General features: G+C 39.6%; 1 protein-coding gene across 1 annotated transcript in view; it reads left to right on the top strand.

Annotated features, from left to right (window-relative positions):
• GFRA1 (GDNF family receptor alpha 1) overlaps positions 1 to 22,548 on the top strand; it is a 141,659-nt gene that overhangs the window by 109,324 nt on the left and 9,787 nt on the right. The window contains exons 6-7 of the mRNA XM_074592357.1: positions 634 to 768; positions 5,305 to 5,483. Coding sequence (XP_074448458.1) covers positions 634 to 768; positions 5,305 to 5,483 — 314 coding nt within the window. The remainder of the gene's footprint in view (positions 1 to 633; positions 769 to 5,304; positions 5,484 to 22,548) is intronic.

Here is a 22,548-nt window from a genome sequence, read left to right as displayed (position 1 = left end):
CATATCAGGCTCCTCTCAGCATGACTAGCATTCTCCTTGCTCATGCGTTTCAGAACTGTTTTTCTAGGCTGGCTGCAGACCCAAGGAGGAAACTCAGGTCTGGATGTTAAGTTTCAGCCATTTATTTGCAGCTAGGACAAAAATGAGGAAAAACACAAGGGAGGAAGAAAAATGGGATTTTTAGAGTGCAGCTCTAAGGGCACAGGTCCACATGTGTTTGATTTGTCAGCAAAGCTCTTTTAAGAGGTTCCCACCTTCTCCCAAACCATCCCTCCCCTCTGTCACAGTTTTCCACCTGTCAGCTCTGCTGATGCAGAACTGTGGTGGAATGTAGGGGATGTGGGAATGTAATCTAATTTTTTGGGGAGGAAAGGAATGGGTCTTTAACGGGTGAGACATGTTACAGTCCCTAAAGCGGTTGCAGTCAAACAACCGAGGGTGTGAAGTATGGCACGGGGCTGGGTATCCAAGGGCAAAGGGAGTCTGGAAGTTAGAGCCCTGCCATGGATCTGCATTGCGTATCCAACCGTGAGTACATGACTTACCAGGTGCTGTTTGTTATCTTCTTAGCATGGAAAGAATATTTCAGTACAAAAGTTGCTCACAGTGCTGTACTTCACTCTTTGTTAATAGGCACAGTGATGACACCAAACTACATAGACTCAAATAGTCTCAGCGTTGCCCCATGGTGTGACTGCAGCAACAGCGGTAATGACATAGATGAATGCCTGAAATTTCTGAATTTCTTCCAGGACAATACATGCCTTAGTGAGTACAAAATTAGATGTCTTTAAATGTGTTTTAGCATGTTATCTGGGATTTCTGTACTGTTTAAGTATGTTGTGATACGTCAAGGCCATCTCTTTGCACTTTGTAAGCCCGGCTCTGCTGTAGGTGTAGGAATTAAACAAATATGAGCAAACATGCCTGATACTGTGGCTTATGGCCAAGATTGCAAACATGAGAAGCTCTTGGAAAAAAATTCAAATAATAAAGCTGTATTGTATAGAAACATGTTTACATCACAGATCGTGTTTGGACCTTAAAAGTCAGGCAGCATCTGTACCAAAAAATTGCAACACCTAAGGGGCTTCTGTATAATTTAAGAACTTCATATAAAAAAGCCATGTAGTTTATGATATGAAGGATTTGCTGTAGGTAAGTATAAATTGGATTGCCTTTGCAATTTATAGCCAAGCTTCAAGTTTTTTAGGCTACTTGATCTCAGATGCCTGGTTTTAACACAGGTCTGGATGGTACCTATTTTCAAGATTTTGTTAAATTATTGATTTTTTTCAGTCAAACTCACTTCCAAATTAGGGACTATTATAAAATTCAGAATGGCTCAGTGGAGTCGATTTTGGCAGGTTCTCTTTTCAAATTTCCTGTCTGCCTGGAGCAGCATAATTGGATGATGTGGAGTGTGCATCAGAGTTTTAATTTCAGATAAATGAGGAGACCAAAAGAGCTTGGCTTCCCTAGCCTAGCAGAACAGAAAGCTAAAGGATACGTGATTGTCCTCTGAAATTGCATTAGAGGGGCAAGCCCAGGGAGGGAAAAGGATTACTTAACCTAGAGGACGATGTTGGCACAAGATCAAAAAGGGCAATATTGGCCATACATATTTAGGCTCAAAATTGGAAAATTTTTAACCATCAGACTAAAGTTAAGAATTAGGCTTCCAGCAGGAGTTCTTGAGGGTAAAAAAATTTTACCAGTTTTAAAAGCGGTATTTCATCAGCTTATGAAAAGAAGCATATATCGTTGCTTTTTTTCAAAAATAGCGAATGAACTCGATGATCCAGACTGTCCTATCCAGCCCGATATACTTGAGCTAATGCTAATGCAGGGTTCGGTCTGTGTTTTCATATAGCGGTTTGAAAATCTCCACTGGTAGCTTCTCAGCAGGCAACATGTTGTAAGACAAGGGGAGATTTGCATACAAAGAGTGACTTGAGTTGCTAGTTGGTACACTATGTATTAAGCTTTGGAAGAATGAATCGACTACTCAAGATCACTAACAAAAGAACCCAGAAAACAATTCAGACTATGATTGGGTAAAAGTTAACAATATAGCATCAGACCTTCTTCAAAACTAATGGGGCTGCCATTTATATATACTGCAATACATCAGATTTTATTCAGTTGTGAATGTATTAATTGCTAGAATGTTACAGGTTCTTTTAGAACATAAAGACAGAGCGATTCCCTGTCCTTTCTTTTGCTATTGGTATAAAATCGTTAATGAAGACGAATCAAAGACATTAGAGGTTACTGTGAGACAAATTATAGCCATCCTAGCTGTAAGAGATGTCTTCTTCATGAAGAAATTAAAGATGTTTCTGGTTTAATAAAAAGTTTTTTCTCTTACAGGGAATGGGAAAAGTTCCAGGTTTTTTTTTTTAATTGTTATTGTCCTTAATGGGCCTTACGGTGCCTGAAGAAATGTCATTTCTTTATTGGATGAGATTAAAATCCCTCCCACTTTTTTTAGACAAAACAAAAGTCCGTTTTCCACAATGGGGTGAAACTAGGAATTTCTTGCTAGTCTGTTTTGCTAAAGTATACTTCCACAAACTGGAAAATAAAGCAGTGATTTGAGGCATTTACCGAAGATGTGGAAAGCCTAGCTTAAATGTTTATTCAAAACCCCATTTGGTTAGTTATGCAAAGTGGAATAGCTGAGACTGTACCCAGGGGCCCAGGGGACTCAGAAAGCAGGAGACCTAAAATCACATTCGTACATGAAGCTGAGTTTACCACGTCCCACCTACACAGCCGAAATCCTGGTCTTTCTTTCATCTCTGTGTGCGCTTGCCTAGAAATTCCACCTAGAGTTGAAAAGCATTTTGCAACAGATGTTAAGCTGAAACTAGAGTGGAAGTTTTGATTTCAAAGGGGTATGTGAAAATACAAGTGAAAATTCCAGTTTGTTTTAATAATCAGTCCCAATAAAGACAAACATTGCATCGTTTTCTTTTTACATGTATTAGATAAAGTGTTTCTTATCTCAGCATATGTCCTGCAGTTATATCAGAACTATGAAACTGGCACAATCTCTAGAAAGCTAAAATTCCAAATTAGTAGACCCTAAATAAGATATACTCCACCCAAAAATTTGGAGCTGTGTATTGCCTTGCCTTGTACTTTTATCCTCTTCATTGGAAGATGCAAGGGTATAGGTAATATTAGAGTGGTCCTAATTGCTGCCTCTCCAGTTAGGGTTTGGTCAATCTTAAATTCTGGAAATCCATCTTAAGACTTTATTTTAGCTTCTCTGAAGGTCAGTGTCCTGACATTCATTTACGTACTCTAGAATTTATACTGAAATGAATGGGATTCATTATATCTACCTATCTGTTCAAAGGATTTGTTCACACCTGCTTTATACTGCAGTAAAAAGAATTGACAAGTGGGAGGAAAAGCATAAAGCAGTGAGTTAGTTAATTAAAATTATTGAGAGGACCTTTACTAGAGCAGTTAGACACTTGAAGCACCTCCTTACAGTCATTATGTTTTTTGAAATGTATTTGAAATACGTATGAAAATTATATATATAAAATAAATATTTAAAATATACTTTACATGTTTGAAATATTACAAAAATATGAGGAGGGCTGGAGCACCTCTCCTGTGAGGACAGGCTGAGAGAGTTGGGGTTGTTCAGCCTGGAGAAGAGAAGGCTGCGGGGAGACCTTATAGCGGCCTTTCAGTACTTAAAGGGAGCTTATAAGAAGGATGGGGGCAGACTTTTTAGCAGGGCTACCCCTTTTTACAAGGGGTAATGGCGTTAAACTAAAAGAAGGTAGATTCAGGCTAGACATAAGGAAGAAATTTTGTACACTGAGGGTGGTGAAACACTGGCCCAGGCTGCCCAGAGAGGCGGTAGATGCCCCATCCCTGGAAACATTCAAGGTCAGGTTGGACCTGATCTAGTGGAAGATGTCCCTGACTATGGCAGGGATGTTGCACTAGATGACCTTTAAAGGTCCTTTCTAACCCACACCATTCTATCATAGAATATTTATGATAGATATGAATCTATCATAGAATCATAGAATACCTCAAGCTGGAAGGGACACATAAGGATCATTGTGGTGGTGCAACCCCCCACCCCACCCCACCCCACCCCCCCCCGCTATTAATAAGTTTTGAATTGCTGATAAATCATAACCATGTCAAATATTTCCATCCGTGACAATCGCTTAGTATGATTCTATGAAAAGATCAAAGAAGCCTAATTACCTAGACCACTTAGAAAACTGGAAGGATTGTGTGTGTTTCTGTGATCCTTCTTGTAATAATGGAAATGAAGAGTTAGTGTAATTTAGGAAATTGTAGGAAAAAAACTGCTTTATGTATTGCCTTATTCAGGTAAAACCAAGAAAAATGTCATTCCACTCTTCCCAGTTTGCCTTCATCAAGCCAGCTGATTGTGGTGCCTTTTACACATTCTTCCCTTTGCATGTTGGAGTTTTAAGAAGTAATACCAGAATAAAATACATCTTTTTCAGATGAGAATTAAATGTGAATTATTTTATAAGGCAAGGAATACCACTGAGAAGAAGTATTAATAACTTCCACATATTAGTCCCCAGTGAAATTGTTTGATTTCTTGTACAAAGAATTTGAAATAAGAAATCCCTAAATCCATGTTGAATCCCCAAAGACCTGATTAAAAACTGTTTTTCTATTTGTTTATAAAAAAACCCAACCAATTTACTCTTGACATAAACACACTCTTTAATCCCATGAAACTATGATAAGCTTTTTAACTTTTATATTCTAAAGTTTTAGTTTAAGCATGCTTCCCTCACCTAATTATGCAGATTTTGATTGAAAACTGTAAGGAAAAGATTGTCTTAGTTAAACCATTTTGTAGTTATAGGCATATTAGTTTTACTGCAACAAGCTGTAGAAATAAATTAATCTTTTGCCTGCTCTCTGTTTTTAGTTTGCTATGTAGCATCACCTCCCTGAATTAGGACGTAACATTCAAACTGTATTTTAAATCTTGAAAGTAAATTTTTGAGGCTTTTGGATGGTAACAAATATGATTACAGTAAGTCCTAGAGCTTCTGTCAAGAATTACTGGGAACATTACAAAGAACAGGCTGCACCAGATAATTATGTGACCCCAGACTCTCCGTTCATGTTTCTGATATGTTCAAAATTAAGACACGTTTTTCAGCATAAACATTTTTCACTTTTTCAGTGGAATAATAATAACGATGATTAAAAAGTCAGTTCTGCTTTCTGCCGTTTGTTTAGAAATAGAAAATCGCCTGTAATTTATTTTTACAGAAAATGCAATTCAGGCCTTCGGCAACGGCACTGATGTGAATGTGTGGCAGCCAATCTTACCAGTACAGACCACTACAGCCACAACTACAACAGCTTCCAGACTTAAAAACACAGGTTCAGAGACCACCAACAATGAAATACCCACCCACAACGACTCACCAGCATGTGCAAACCTGCAGGTAAGAGAGTCTCGTACTTGTTGCAGTGCAGAGATGAAAGTTTTCCATAGATATGTATACAGAGCAGTCTCCTGCTGCATAAGTAGATGCCTGTTAATTGGAGTATTAAATTGGAGTATCTGTTTATTCCTGTGTTCCGGTTAGGAACCAGATATATTGCAAAATATCAGACACTCTTATTTTAAATCAGAAAAAAATGCATATTTCAAAGTGGACTTTATCGCCCCTCTGACTCTGAACCAGGGCACGGTATTTAATTTGTTATCACAGGTTTGGATCTGAATGTGGCACTGTCCAGCCCCTGCCAGGATACGTCAGATTAAATTAATCCCCTGGGTAATCCAAATTCAGTGGGAGCTCTTAGTGTCAGCTAGCATGTCCCACTGCCTTCTTTCTTATGTTACTGGCAGTAAACTTAAAGAGGTTTTTTGGCCGAGTAGGTCTGGATATCAGAGAATATGTGGTGCTACAAACTACATGGTGAAGAAGCTGGACAAAGATAGAAGCTATTTTGAATCAGGTGCTTTCCTGAACTGCGGTCAAGGCTGTGAAGTGATTTTGGCCAATGGCTGTAGCGATTTTCTTTGACACTTCAGTTAGGCCCTTCCTGGTGCGTCCTTGATTCTGGATTTAGAGAGGCTCGTCGCTGAAGGCAGTATATGCAGCTCTTAGAAAGTTTGAAGAACTTGTGCAGGAGACAACTGCAAAATCAAGACAGGAAGGAGGTAAAAGGAAATGTAAGATGAAAACATCCTCAGGCCAGATTAGAATCTGTGGTTATAAAAATTTCTGGTGGTCTACATGCAAAATTAGGTAAGGGATAGATGAGCTTTGCCTGTTTATTTTTCTCTTTACAGAAGGAAAATTGCTATGTGACACAAAGGAAAGTGTCCAAGTTTTAAGGTCTCATCTGGTATTAAGATACTTCTTTTCTGGACTCCCAAACTCTTCCACACTTGTAGCATTCACATTTCACTTAGTTTTAAAAAAATTATTTTGTATTCTTCGTGTTAAACTGCATCAAACGTTCCATTTTCACTAAATTGTATCCCTCAGCAATGTATTTTGCTTAATTTTTCCTGCACCACTCTCTCATCTTCATCCTTTTCTAGTTTTTCCATTGATTTTGCCTTGGCAAATTGCATGTGAATTAACATTTATCAGAGGCATTACAGAGTCATGAAGTATGGGGTTAGTGGTAGATGGTATTGAGTTTAGGTCCTTCTGTTTTAATTCTGTTTTTCATATCTGTGCATTCATTATTAGTTAAGCTTTGCAAGTTAATTGATGAGAGGGAGACAGTTGTAGGCCTATATTTCTATATGCGGTAGTCATTTGACCAAATAGAATATGCTAAAAAGAAACGTAACCTTTTAAACCTGTAACTTGGAATATCTTGCATTTAAAGCAAGACCTTGATGGGATATTATTAATTCACTTCATGTTATATTAAAATGTTGTTTTATGGGAGCACGTTTTCCTTCAGTGTTTGTACAGTTCCCTATAGAATAAGGCCTCCAGATGCTCCCAAAGTACATATGATAAATAATGTACTGAAGAAACGGCAAGCGATCACAAATCCCATTGGATTCAGTTTGATTTGCAAATGTTCCTCAAGCCTGAATAGATGTTCCAGTGTTTTGAAAATAGATTAAGTTCTACCCTGTCCTTACTCCTGTTACTCTGGCATTTTGAAGTCACATCCCACATGCGTTTCTCAGCACTGGTTTAAAGTGCTGTGACTTCAAGTGCACCCTGATATACTTGACACAAGAAGTAAAGTCTGTAGGGAAAACAGCTTCCTTTAAATACATGATCTCTGCTGCTTTGTAGAAACTATAGATGAGTTGGCATTAAAAGGTCACTGAAGTTATGTGAATCAAGCGGGTTTGTTCTTGTGAAATTCAACGTTCTGGGGCTCACTACTTCCTCGTGTCAGAACTGAAACATGAAGAACAAAGCTCTTATATTTTAATGCATCTTTCAAAAAATAACTTACAAATAGAGCCAAAACAAGCCCACAATTTTTTAAAAAGAAACCTGTGTTTGTTGGACAGTATGGTGCCACTTTGCATGTGAGACTTAAACCTCAATGCAAATTTTACAAAAGAACTGGAGGCATTCATATTGCGCTTGGAGAAGGGTATTCATTCCAAGGCTCTCCCGTGAAAAATATGCCTTTGTAGTATTTTCAAAACATGAACTAGTGCGACCAAAAGCAATCTGAAGGGCTTTGTTACGCGCTTAGCAGTTGAGCTGAAAGGTTTCAAAAAGGCAATATAGCCTAAACACTGTGGAAAGTCAAATTAAAAGCATTAGTCTCAGCACAAAAAGACAATGGCAGAGAGGGGATAAGGAAATGATCATTGAGGTGCTCCAAGGCTGCCTATCCTAGTTGGTGGGTTTAAAAATGCAGTGAAGGCAGAAAGAGCAGGAAGTGATTGATTAGTATAAGTTGCCATAGAAATAAATACAGTAAGGAAAGAAAGAGCAGGAAGTGATTGATTAGTATAAATTGCCATAGAAATGAACAAATACTAACCTCCTGGGGTTGTAAAATACAGGGCACTAACCCAATCTGCCAAGAGTGTTGCCGGCTGAACAGTTTTTGATACATTTTTTTCTGACTTGTTCAGAATGGTTGTATGAAAAGCAAGAATACACTCATGGTTTTGTCACTGCGCCGTGGTCTCCTGCACACCTGGGAATCAGAAGGGTTGTGAATGCTTAAAGAAAATACGAGATCCTCTTTGTTTACCTGCAGTCAATATTTATCTCTAATAGCTGTTGAAGGTTTGGACTTCGAAATAATTTTTGTTTCGGTGATGCTTTTTAGAAGTTGTTCTTCATTTCAACTTACCATTGCAACAAGAGTTCAAGGTTGTCCAATGGTAGTATATTCTTATATGGTGGTATATTCTTATTTCAAATCGATACAGAGAAATATTTCTGATATATGCTTATTTTGTGTTTACTTTTTATCTATTTTTAGATGTTTTTTCTTTTATGTTTATGATTATTTGTGTTTACATATGCATGGATTTGTGTAATATACTCTTTTTTTCTATCCCTAAATGAAATCATCACTCCATCTTTGCTAGGAAGATGCTTAACTTTGTCGAGCATCCTATAAACTCTTTTATAAATCTGGCTTCTAATGAAGTTTGCTAAACACAGAGAGTAAACAGTGGTTAGTTTTATATAAAATTCTCACTTCAAGTATTTCTTGAGGTGCTTGACATCTTGCAAAGGATCCTCAGCACCACATAAAAATAATTTATAAAATATTGTGAACAAAAAAGATGAATGCCAACAGTGTGCTCCTTGTACAGGCGTATTTTATTAAGTACTTGCCATCGCTATCTTTTTTCTGATAGCTTCACTCTAATGTTTTCTATTTAACTGACGTATTTGTTTATCCTTCATTCTCAATTGTAACTTGGGTTCAGTACGCCAGTCAAAAAATGGTTATGGTCTTTCAGTCTCATGTTCTAACACCACTGCTTGAACCGTCATGTTGGATTATTTGGAAAGGGCAAAAGAATGAGTTTGGATGTGTGCTCACACCATGTATTCTTCAAGAAAAACGCTGCTTCTGCATTGAGGAGGGATGCATGGAACCGAAAGACGATAATGAAATAAACTCCAAGTGATAGATTAGACTAGGTTAGACCAATTGTTACCACATCATCATCAGAGATAAATAAAAAGCTAAGATTTTCATACTGGGTTTGCTATTATATTTCAGAGGACGTTTTGCACGGGACAAAAATGATAGAAATCAAGATGGCTAAGGACATTTAAGTCTAAATTTATGCATTGAAATCTATCAGCTCCCTAGCTAGTTTTATACTTTGTTTTCCCACGTTTGTTATAAGTGTCTTGCTCCAGTTAACCTTAGTTGAGCATTCAGAGGGAATTTAAGGCTTTTGTGCTTTTGAAGAAGTGTGAGCAGCGGACACGTGCAATTGAGTCACATGGCCCTTCAGACTGAAGGCAAGTACTTTTCAGTCGAGTCCAGTATGTGAATGTCTTGTACTCTCAGCAGCAAAATTAAAAAATTATGAGATAGGAATTAAAATGCTCCAACATTTTGTGGGGAACAAGGAGGAAAAGAAAAACCTAGATACTTAAGTACGTCAATTCTTTCTATTTACATGTAAGATTAGCGAGTGTTTAGAATAGACGTGGATCATAATGCAAGCTGTTCTTCCACAAATTCACATAATTCCACATATATTTGGGTCTTTAAAAAATTATTATGGCGAGTCTTAGGACAAGAACAGGAGGCAGGGCTCACAGTTCTCTGAGGAGACTAGGACTTAAACATGACTCAGTCTGAAAATGACTGTCCTTTTCCGTTGCGGGTCTATCTATTGCAGACCTTCAGCCCTGTGTAAGGATCTGCTGATCTGGTGTTTGAAGTACCATCTGTAATTATTTAATGTAGCTTCCCATATGCTAAATATTATTATAAAGCATCGTGTAGGTGTTTGGAGGGGGTTAAAAGCTTCAGCGCAGTGTTCTGAGGATCAAGACACAGCAGGTGTGGAGCTTCATGGACTGGTAATTGGGTGGTGGGTGAACATAAGCAGGAAACACGGGCAGCGTGTAGGTGTGTCGTTGATGAGGGGATGGTACATCTGCTGCAATAGAGACAAAGGGAACTTGATTTATCCCCTGTGGACCAGTATTAGCTCGCCCATATGCCCGGCACCCTCTTTTCCCCTTCCCTTCACACAGCCTGTGATCTTTCTGTTTCTTTTATGAAAATGAGTCCTTTCAAATGCCCTGCCTCCTCTGTCCCTCGGGAGAAGTTGTACTTGGACCTTTTCCTCCAAGCGTTGCAACTATGCAGAAAGTTATAGTCTGGGGCAAAAGATGGACAGGAATATAAAGCTCTCAATGCTATGCCAGAACAAAATAAAAAAAAAAAAGCAGAAAAAGAAATATTGACTAAATGTTTCGAATGAAAAGATTTAAATTTACCTCCTGTATTTCCAGGATTAGCTGACATAATGGGGTCAGCCTGCTGGTACAAGTGGTTTAGAGAACACCTATTGGCACCTTTTCTTCTGAAAAAGCAACATCTCTAACTTGCTTCAGTCGCAATTCTGTTGCACCTAAGGAAGTCTTGTGTGCCTTGCATGTTCAGAGTAAAATCCGACAGCCAGGGGTAATTTCAAGCTTCATCTTCAATCTTACACTCCTAATTTGGGGAGCACTGAAAAAAATTCTGTGTTTTACCAAAACAGAGACTGCTTTGTCCATTGATTTCATTGATATTGATTTCAGTGAAGTCAAGCCTTGTTTGCCTCAGCACCATGCTGGAGGGGGTCCTCAAAAACTGTGGAAGTATAAAATTCCCTGAGACCATGTTCATTTACTACATGGCTCTTGCAGCTTTCAGACGGAACCAGAGAAGGCCAGGTCACCATGAGCGAGGGTTTTCAGTCCACGTGGCGATCCCGGTGCGCGCAGGCGGGGAAGCGATCAGCAGCCCACCGGCATTACTGTGCAAATAGTGGACCTCAGTGGCAAAAGCCTGCTTCGTAGTGAACACGTACATACATAGGTACGAATGGTATGATCGTGTAGACTGCTCCCACTCGGAGCAAGGTTTCGTCACCATCTTTGCCAGGACTTTCAGGACCACACAAGATAGATCATTTTCAAGCTTGTTGAAATCCTGCTGAAGTTAAAGATCTGATTAATACAGCTGATTAATTTCAAAGTACGGGGAGTCTTTTGCCTCTCTTTTGAACATCAGAGGAACAGTTTGAGGACGTAGCCAAGTATCATACCCTATAGGCTCAGATGTATCAGAGTCTCAGCGTTACTATGAGACATCGGCTATCAGTAGTCAGTAGAAAATTGTTCTCATTTACCAGGCTTGGTTGAACTTCTTAGTTGAACACCGGGCCCCCTTGCATGATCAGGCATGATTTGTGGAGTAAAATACAGGCGAAAACTCTCTGTAAGTCAGCACATCTCTGCTGTTATCATCAGAGCCACACAGAGGTACACGGGTTAACATTCAGTGTCTTCTGCACGTACAGCCCTCTGTAAGACTGGACCTTATATTTAATGATAAATACTCCGATGAAACGTTTTTAATGTTGGAAGTCAGGTGTAATAAACTTCTATTACCTAAAGACAGCCAAATGGTTTATTTTGCATATTTGAATTACAGTTTAAAGTATGTTTTTTTGATTAGTATGCTTTTCATTATACCGAAATATTGTGCATGTATACTGCTGGAGAGCATAATACTTTGGAATTATTTCATCAATGATAAAATATTTTACAGTTAATTTAAAAAAAGTTCTAATAGTCTGAGCATCTTTAGTGTATTATAATAATACAGCACTTTATAGCAGACTGTAAAACTCCAGACTACAGTTTTAGGAATCATGCAATTTTGTTTTATAGTTTAATAATTGTTCAATTGAAAATGAGTATGAGGTTACTAAAAACCAATTTAATGACTTACAAAAATACAACTTTATTCAAATGTACTACACACCTTTACAGAAAATTGAAATTTCTATGGACAGATTATAGTTTTTATCCTCACAAAGAATTCTGCAAATTATTGCTAATAAAAACAGATGTAGCATTTGCAATGTTCCCCTAAGCCACAGTTGTTTCTACGTTTCACATTCGTATCCTCTGGCAGGAATACGCACAAAAATACAGAGTGCTAGAATAAACCAGAATCAGAAAATTGGATCACATCAGATAAGCCTAATCGAACTATTCATAGCCCATCTTATTACTTTATGTGGTTCTTCATCATATTAAAGGTATTCCTAATGTCAGCCAATTTTAGTTCTCAATCAAATATCTAGTCCATCACGTGTTTCCCTTTTAAAACAGATAGCTCACTGCCTGCAAAAAACAGCCATAAAATGGAGTACAGTATTATAATTTAATTTTAAGGCATAACTACTACTAATAAAAATTCTAGGTCATTGCATTGTGATGGTAGATGTTTAATCATATTGTCTTTGGAAGCATAGTTCATAATATATTGTGCGTTTATGGGACTTGACAAAGCGCTTTCTTTAAGACATATTGTTTTCGGTTAGCAAATTTTAGGTTTTCGCCATGACTCTGCTTCCATTTACCCTTGCGCAAGTGAAAGTAACTGTGGTTGTGCCAGCAGGCTGACCCTGTTGCAAAGCAAGCGCAGGCAAAAGCCATCGTGCCACCAGGTTGCTAATGGAATGAAGAACAAGAATAGAATCCTTGAAATCATTAGTACTTTTTTATTTTAATAGGAATAGCTTGCAGGAGTCGTACTTATAGACCAGAATCCCATCATACTAGCTGTTCCGCAGGCTCATAATGAAATCGTACTCCTGACCTTAAAAACCCAATGAATTACAGTTAACTTCAGTGAAGCTAAAATACCACCTCACAGCCTTTATTTATTCTGAAAACCACATAGTGTATTTGAGTGCTCTAGAAAGAATAAATATTTTACTATTATAAACTATGTTAATGCGTTATCTTGTCCTCAGAAAGTATATCCACAGAGAAAACATGAGGAAAACCAAAGTAAAAGACTGGTACTATCTCAGATAATTGACCCAGTTGTCAATACAGAGATGTTTATTTCTGAAGTATGAAAATAGCTCGGCAGTTGCCAGACTAGATCAAAACTTAACAAATTAAATCTTTCTTTATCAATTCTTCCATTTTCGCGAAGAATTGTTAGTTGCTAGGCAAGCGAAAGGATTTCACAAGATTTTTATAATTGAAATGTATTTTTAAACACTGTTACTGAAGCAGGTATTGATGGTTTTGTCTTGCAGTGTGACAGTTTAAGACAAATCACAGGGTGGAGGCTAAACAATTTTGGATAGCAAAGAATTTTAATCACAGATGCAGAGTGTTTTATGAATTACATGCCTTCTCCGTCTTGTAGGGGGATGGTGCAGAGGGGGTGAGAAGTCAGGGGAGCAGCATAGCTATTTGTTGCGTGACTTCCTCCTTCCACAGGGAGAAGGCTCACTCCCAGAAAGGGACCCCGTTGTGTTGTGCACAGTTCTGGTGCAGGGTCATGAGGTTTCCCTCGTCTCTTGTCCTGCTCCCTGAAATCTCCAGAGGTTGGACAGATGGTCCCAGATCCTGGAGTAGAGTTGTGATGCTGCCTACCACAGAGTCTTTTCCCAAAATCTTTGTTTCCTGGTATTCTTCTGAATCCTTGGGTGTATGAGTGGGTAGAGAGCAACTCATGGGTAACTACTGCATTCAAATTGGGCTATAAACCTCTGATTTGCTGTCACCCTTGTTGGCTCTTGCAATCTGCTTGTTGCAGACATTTCTGCACACTTTTGCCCTTCTTAGTGATCAGCAGGTTGTTTCCATAGATTATCTATTTCCTAGAGCACACCAAACCTATGCTGTTCTTTGGGACAAGTGGTTGATCGTATTTTGTCTACTGCTACGCAAAGTGTCGATTAAAGTTCACTGTCTTATGCTTACAGCTCTGTCTGGTTTATTTTCAGTCCAAAATAACTGTAAAGAAGATAAGACTTGGGTAGTATGCAGAAGCCATTGCCCTGTTGTGGTAGGTCCTGAGCAGGTATCAGGCAAATAGAGTTTCCACAAGCCTCAGGAGCCTTCTGCACATGTTTAATTGTCTATTTCTTAATAGTTTCAAGTGTTCAGATTGCTTTGTTGCTGCTTTTAGCTGAATCATTATGAAGAATATAGTAGAACTAAAGCATTTGGAGACAGCATATGAATTTGAGTGCTCCAGTGCTCAGAAAAGCAGAAGGGATAACCTGATGTTACCCACTCGATGAAAATAGGCTTGCAGGCATTTACCATATTCTGTCCTTTTACGCGTCTTGCAGAACATGCCAGTTGTGGAAGGGGATGTGGCAGCTTTGTTCATCCTCTTACACTCAGTCTGGTGGCACCGTTGCTTTCCCTGGCACAGAAACTGTAACCTTTCCTCTGGAGGTCTAAACATCTCTGCAGCACCAGCAGACAAAATCGCACTGCTTTCAGAGAGATAGATTCCTTTACACTCATACACAGATAGCAGCTCTAAACACGATGATCTTTTTTAAACACCTTCCTGTACTCTTGGAAACCCTCCCTATTAGAAATAATAGAAATTCAAGAAATACGCTATTTTATCATAGAGGAAAGTTCCCCTTCAGGAAACAATAACCAAGACTAGTTCTACCTATTTATGTGACGTGAGTTGTTAGACTGTTAGTCTCAGTTTACTGGCATATCCACTCCACCTCTGAATCCTCACTTCCAGTTAACCATTAGTCTTTATTAGATCTTTTTCCTGTCTGTCTTTTCCTCTTTATATTTTTTTGGGGTGTTCTTTCTTCTTGCAGATCCGTTCTGTAATCTTTGGGCACTCAACTGCCTCATAGACTTATTCTGTTATGAAATTTATCAGTGTACATTTTTCTATATTTTCTCTAATGATGCAATGGCTAAATGCAGATTCGGGGGGGGAGGGGGTGGGGGGGAAGAGACTGCACAGGACTGAGCAGGAGGGATGTTGAGCCCGTATGGAGGTGACGGGAGGAGTCACCATGCCATCACTGGCGTGGCTGCCTCGGAAGCTCCAGTGGGGAAGGGGCTGGGGGTTCTGGCCATACCGGGGTGCAATTAAGAGATTGGAGTAGGTCTGTATTTTGATATCAGAAAAAAATCTGTGGCAACCCTGCTTCCTTATCCTTGATTAAAGAGGATACATCGCCTTCCTCTGCCAACAGCAAACCCAAGTACATGAAGTATGTTTATGAATACAGTCGTTTGCGTCTAAAGAGGCAATCACACGACCTAATCAAATTCTGCTTTTGTTTATACACTTGTAAAAATGGAATAACTCCACAGTTGCGTACACCACAATTATCCTTAAGTGTACGTTGTAATTATCAGTTACTCTTTACATATATATAGACATCATTCTTTGATATTTCTATATAACCCAAAAACTGGTGTTCTTAAAAAATAAACTACCCGGACTCTCAGTTATCATGTGGCAGATATGATCAAAAGCATTTCAGTGGTAATAAAGAAGATTTTTTAGGAATAGTTTCTTCCTTGCGAGCAGCAGCAAATGAAATCTAGAAAAGCCCAATGGAAATTAGAATACAATAATAAGTAATCATTCTAAATCATACATTGGTGACAAGGCAGCATAGCTGCAAAAATAATACACTGTTGAAGAGCTAAAATTCTGAACGTTTTCCATAGGACGCCTAAATTTTTCAAGTAGTCAAACGAAGTTTATAGGACAGAAAATGAAATACAGCCTTTAACCAAATTGGCTAACACATACTTCTAGTAAAAAATTAATTAACAACAAAACATCTGAACAGAAATGTGGTTTTGTTCCGCTTTTATCCTCTCTGCTCATTTTACTTACAGTCTTCACTGTACATTAGTAATCAAATACTGGTAATAAATCACACCCTTTATCTCCTACTTACTTTTTATCCCTATGACTTCTAATCAGCTCTCTTACTTGAATAATAGATCTCTACCTTACCCTCAAACCATCTACTCCACAGCATTTTTCAACTTGCTGTTGACTTCCAGACCATGAGATGCTGTCACCCATTTCTCAGTTCCTTGCCTTCAAAATCAATAGGAGTTCAAAAAGTTTATTTTAGTCTCTACTTTGGAGGAGAGCCTAACTGTTTCACACCAAATTGTAGCTCTAATCGGTGGATTTGGCCTAATAATCCCACCTCAGGTTAAGCCCTCCTGCGTGCTTAGCTGTTTCTGTGAGCCACAAGTAAACAGACTGACTGTTGTGCGTAATGCAGATATTTTTTCATAGGTTCACTCAGCGTGTGTCCTAAAGAATTACAGGATTATCCTCCCTCATGTCTTTCTTAAAACAGAATTAGGTATTCAGGGCAGTAATTTACTAAATACTTTATTACACTGTACTACTTTATTTTTCCAACTTGACATTTTCAGAAGCCTCAAGCTGCCTCTAATTCAAGGCCAGGTATGCATTACCACATGCACATAAACATTTGGACGTACTGAATTCATGCTCAGATTTGAAATGTGTGCATTCAGATTTTTTATGTACATGGCAGGTAAGACGTGTGCCAGGTAGGATCTAAATAGCTACCTGCAGTCCTAAGTACCTAATTTGTGCAGAGAGCTGGGTAAGTGGGCATATGAATTGAGTGTGCACGGATGAAAGCAAAGCAGTTACAAGTATCTGTGAAAACCTGTTCCTAAATTTGTGTCTGCACAAAAGTAAAAAAGTGGTTTGATCAGAACTGTTCTGATCAACAGTCTGTAGTATGTTTTTTACAGTTGCTTGCCCTCCTCTAGAAAAAGTAGCGCATTGAAAGTTGTACGTATCTGAGTTAAATTGTTGAAGACCATTATATAAAGAATTCTGTGTCAGAATGCTCCTCTGCACACTTCAGTCGCATGCAATTATCTGCTCCTGAGGGCGAATTTAGGGATCTGTTCCTGCAGGGAACTAACTGCCTATATACAATTTTGGAAGTCAAATGCAAATTCAGAAGGAAAAATTGTCCCTTTTTTCCTACCGATTTTGAACTTAATTAGTTTGACAAATTCTTCCAACTATTTGCGGAATCATGCTCTCATCAAGAGTTGGCCTAACCCCTATTACTTTTAATTAAGATTTCCTGATTATTCCTAAGGATTCAGTCACGCTTATTTGCAGATGAGAAATTCAGATTGTTATAGGCACAACTGAAAAGGTTTAGATAAAAAACCCACACGGTCTATAGCCAGAGAACAGCTTAATGAGGATACTTAGGAATCATTAATTAAGCAGAGGCTTTTCACCTTCAGGCTGATGGCTCAGATACAACGTTGTATTTAGTAGCAGTACAACTCTTCCGCAAGCGCCCTTAGTGAGAGAGCTCTGCCCTTTGGAAGCTGAACCGGTCGCCCTGGGTCCACGTCGCAGGGACAGCCCCTGAAATCAAGTCATGCTGGCTCGCGTCAATGTAACAGGAGACCGGACTCGGCTGTTTCGTGAACACTTAAAGAGAGCAACTGGCAAGGTTGCAACTCCAAATAATCTCCAAGCCAGTGAGACGCATCTGCTCATGTATGCTCTGCAAGTCCTCATTCATCATCTGCTGCCGTTTGTTATGTACAAAGCCTGTTGTAGTGCAATTACGTTCATCCATGCACAGCATATCAGAAATGCGACGTCCTGTGCTGTTCAAGTGGGCGCTGAGTGTGAGCAGCATAGTGATAGCCCAGATCCCTTTCAGGCATACTGCTCTCAAGTACTAGAGAGGCGAATCCCATCTTGGCCACTGCACGTGTCATCTCTTCAACCCATTAAGCTCACTTCTCACAGGGACCGCTCAACACGCTAGTGCAGTACCAGTGCCGGCGCCCGTATGCAGCCAGCATATACAGTATACATTAATACACAGTAGACACAGTCTGCGTTATACCGATCCCTCACCTCTACTGATGCTGTCTTATTTCTGACTTTCCACCCACTGGTCTGGAGGTGGGAGTAACACAAGAAACCATGTTGTCGCTGTAGTTGACGCACACCCAGATGTATGTTTTTTTTGAATGCTTCCTCTTGGGAAACTTGGTGACAACATATCGACACTGAAGCTTGCTAGTAAGACAAAGCTGATGCTCGCAAGTATTAGATGCATGAGTAGGTAGATCACAGAAAACACCCCTCGCTTGGTGCTGTTTTCTACTTGCCTCAGCTCAGTCCAGAACTGTTAATAAAACTGTTTTGCATTCAGGGAAATACTTGCTGCCAACCATCATCAATCAAGATTCTCTTCAGATGGCACTTTCAAGATGTTTTTCTAGGTGAAACCTTCTCATCTCTCTCTTGAGTCCCACTAAAGGATGTTAAAATTTGGTAGCGTAGGGCACCTTCAAGATTTTTCTTGTAGGGTTTGCAACGGAATTAGAAAAATCTGAGGATGTAGGAGGACTGGCCCTTTTTAACAGAGCAGCTCCTCTCCCAGAAAGGGAAATGAAGGGCATGGGGAAACATCCTGAGTGCTTTGCGACGTTACAAACCTATATCCCATTAATTCCTCAGTCTCTTTGATGAAGTGCACTGCCTGAGGTGCAAATCAGTGCCACTTTTGTGCATTGAACCTGTCCTCCTAAGAGAAGAAGTGCTCCAGAACCGCCTCCTCATTTCAAAAATACTACAGAATAGTTGTCAGTATTGACCTGAGCTAGATTAAACTAGCTACCTCAGAATATAAGGCTTTATATCCCATTAATAATCCCCTGAACTATCCAGTCTGCCACAACATAATACTTCAAAAAGTAGGCAAACTACTCACAATAAATCTTCAAAAGCTTCTTCCAGTTTAGTATGGAAACCTTACAAAATACACCCAAAGTGATCCTGTTGATCTCCCTTACTTGCATAATTAGCATTCATCTATTTGTACTTTCTGGCTTATTAAATGTAAACATAAACATAAGCCTTCTGTCCTTCTCTGAATGATTTTTGTGATGAAACAAAGCAGGATCACATCCTGTGAATACAATTTTGCATAATCTGATAATTATTTGCATAATCTGGTTATTATAGGCTCGAATTTGTCTTAATAGGGTTATAATCGTTAAACATCTAACAATCACCATACTTTTTGTGTCTGAGAAATTATTTCAGTGATGGAAAAAATTTCTCAGTGCTTCTTAATGAGCTCAAATTGGAGGCCACGTATGCAGATCGTATTAGGAAGTTGCTTTTCATTTTCACTTGCCGCTGCCTGGCCAGTGGAAGAATTCCTGTTGGCGCAGTGGGATCAGGGCAGCAAAGAACAAGGCACCTTTCTAATAAGGTCAGGATTCTGCAGACTCCTCTTACATGAGAGTTTCTCTGCTTATTTGAATAACGTCATTAATTACAGCATAACAGTTGCGTGTGAGAGCATCGTTCACGTGTAAATAATGGATATGAGGAAGGCCGCTATAACATCATCCATTAAAGCGTAGTCCACTATAGTTACAGCCCATTAAAGAGAATTAGTGTTAGGATTTCACTCCTAGTATTTTTGAGAAGGGATGATTTTTCTCTCCTTCACTCACTTCAGCAGGGGAGGAATGAATGTAGGATGCTACATCAAAGTCTCTCGCAAGTATTGAGTTTTAAGATCCATATTGCAGGGGCCTTTTAATAACGTTTAGGAAGCTGACAGGACAAACCAGGGCCTAGCTTAGCTAATGGAGATCTGTGCACAGGGCTAGCTGGATGTTTAGTTTTTTTCAGTCATGACTTAAATCTGTTGAAACATATGCTTGTCGTAGAGAAATAAAATGCCAACAATCAAGATTTTATGATACTCATTCACTTTTAGAAATTAAAATGCTGTCAGAATTCATTAATCGGGAGTACTAACAGTGAATTTGAATACCTTTCTACAAAAGTATAAAGACGTATATTCTAATGAAAATAAAAATTATTATAGCCACATCTAGCAGCTAGGCTTAAAGTTGAAGTCTTACGTTTTGCATTAAAAAAAGTCCTGTATTCAGTGACTTTGAACTTTGCCAAAACATTCTATTTGGGTGAAATTTTTCATGTTACGTGCGTGGCTCTGGCTGAATTCCTGGGGACCAGCTGCGGGTCAAGACCGCAGTCTGCCATAGCCTGGTTTTGTTATAGACTTGCCTTGGTAAATTTGATTGCATTATTTAAAAATAATCTTTCTGATATTTTTATCCTGAATGGTATTTTCAGTGCTAGAAAGGAACATGGATATTGAAGCAAATACTGCAGCAACTTCACTAAAATTTCAGCCCTGCCAGTTCTGAGGGGACATCTGTGCACCTGCAGAACCCAGCTACAGGATTAGAGGAACAAGGAGAAAATGCTTTAAATTTTTATTTCGGTGGCACTTCTGGAGAGCGTGTTGTGCCAAAAACGCAAAATTCACCAATTAATCCAAATCACAGCTGTTCAAGATAGAATTACTTCTAAAAGAAAGAAAAAAAAGCGGTCTCCAAATAATGTCATGATTTGATGGGACTCAGGTACAGGCATAGTCACATAACTGCGGATGTAAGGAAACGGGCTTGAGAAGTGTAACTAAGACTGAGGAGGGGAGGGCGTAGCTGTATGATGGGCGCCTCAACTAAATGGCTAGTTTCTTCTGCTTTTCTGTGCGAGGATACTTTAGTATCTGCAGCTTTGCTTTCACCTCCCTGCAACTGCAGCGAAGTCACTTGTTACCTGCAGTGTTTTGAAAGCCTTTTTAGGCTTTCTGTGTTTTCTTTCCGTGCGTAACCATGCCAGTACTCACAACACATACGCGCATAGCCGTATGGTTAATAAAGAGAAAATTCTTGAACATTTTCAGGCACTTAACCAAAAGCAGATGTTCATGGTCATTCTCTTCCCTTCCCTTTTAAAATTTATGAGTGAACGCGGTGCTCAAGAAACCAGCAATAATATCAGTTGCTTAAGGTTGGCATAGCAGACACAGAAGCTTCCTGCAATGCTCAGCGCTCAAGGCTTCATGCAGACTGGTGTTCAAGCAAGCTTGCCTGATCTTTCCTTCCAGCTGCAGAACCAGAGGACGGCACCCCTGGTCCTGCTGCCCGAGCACGGAGGCAATGTGTGACCTTGTTTTCTTAATATCTTCCACCTGCTGACAGCTCGGAGCTGGATGTCTCACGAGGCCGACCGATGCGGCCAGCATCCCTACTGAGCTCCCTCCCTGCAACTCTGCTTTTGGGCTTGGGAGGCTCCCAAGTTTTTCTTAGCAGAGAGTTCCAGCCACAGACCGTCCTGTCACCTGCTCGGTGTGAAGGAGAACGTGCCTGTGACCACCTGCCTGTCACAGAGCAGCACGTCGCAGCCGCCCTCCGGCCGGCAGCTCCCTGCCGAGGCACACCTGGAGGTGTGAGATGTGGGGCAGAAGCACTGGAGCTGCATTACTATGGTGCCTCTTTTCAAGGCTCATTAGCGCAATGCAGGCCTGTGCTGTTCTGGCTGAGCTGCTTTTAGTCCCCTAGTAGCCATGGCTGACAGCTGCTCAGGAGTGTTTGCGGCACACTCCAGTGCACCACGTAAGCCCAGTCTAATAGGGGAGGTAGGTACTTCGCCTGCTGCCAGACAGAACAACTCTGTTTGCATATTCGGACACGCAAGGGCACACACTCCAGCCCGGGGAAGCGTTGTGGGATCTGCAATTCTTCAATGGCTTATCTTTGTTCAAAATTAAAAGCCGAGTATGTCTTTTCACTGGGATTGTAATGGCTTTGTGTTCGTGCTGCTTTTCTTTAGATGCTGTTCAGTGCAGACCAGGCAGATGCTACCTGTAACTGCTATGTGTGCGCTGGGTTGTTAGCTGTAGTGAATCACTGGGGAAATGGGTTTTAATAATAAAATCCCAGACAACTCGACTTTGGATTACATGGATGTTCAGTTTTATAACTAGAGGAAAAAAACCAAAACAAAACAACCTGGGCACTCTAAACTGTTGAGATAGTAACCTAACAAAACTTATTCCTTCTATGCTTTTTAGTATTCTGTTTTCTCCTCTGCCCTTCCTAATGCAAAAAATATTTGCTTGAGGCAAATCCATAAAAAGACCATATTAGGAGAATTGCATAATATCCCCTAAAAATAGGAAGCAAGAATCTAGGACTACAGAAATTCATTTTGCTCAGATAAATGAATGACTGAACACGAAAACAAAATCGTTAGCAAGTTACTGTACTGCCATGAAAGGTAAGTCAGTCAGTTCAGTTGCCTTGGCTGGGTGTCATATTTTGTGCTGTGCTCACTAGGAGACTAATTGCTTGAAATAAATATTTGAAGATCTCCGTGTCTGGTCCTTGTAAGCTGTTTGATCAGTTTGGTGTTTCTGGTAGGATCTGTTTTTTATAAAACCTTTAAGATTGCTGTTAGGTAGTTTTTGTGCCATATTGTCCCAGCCATATAAGTGCAGTGAGAGATGGGTCTCGTCTTTACTAACATAAGTATCTGGGAATAGTCCCCCAATAATTCATACAGAACAGGTCATCTTTCCTTCTTTCCGCACTTGTTTCTGCTCATTTTGGAAGG

This window comes from Larus michahellis, chromosome 6 (genome assembly GCF_964199755.1).
Source record: "Larus michahellis chromosome 6, bLarMic1.1, whole genome shotgun sequence".
Classification (NCBI taxonomy): Eukaryota; Metazoa; Chordata; class Aves; order Charadriiformes; family Laridae; genus Larus; species Larus michahellis.
The sequence above is the reverse complement of the archived record's forward strand: the minus strand, read 5'-3'. Positions and strand labels throughout refer to the sequence as shown.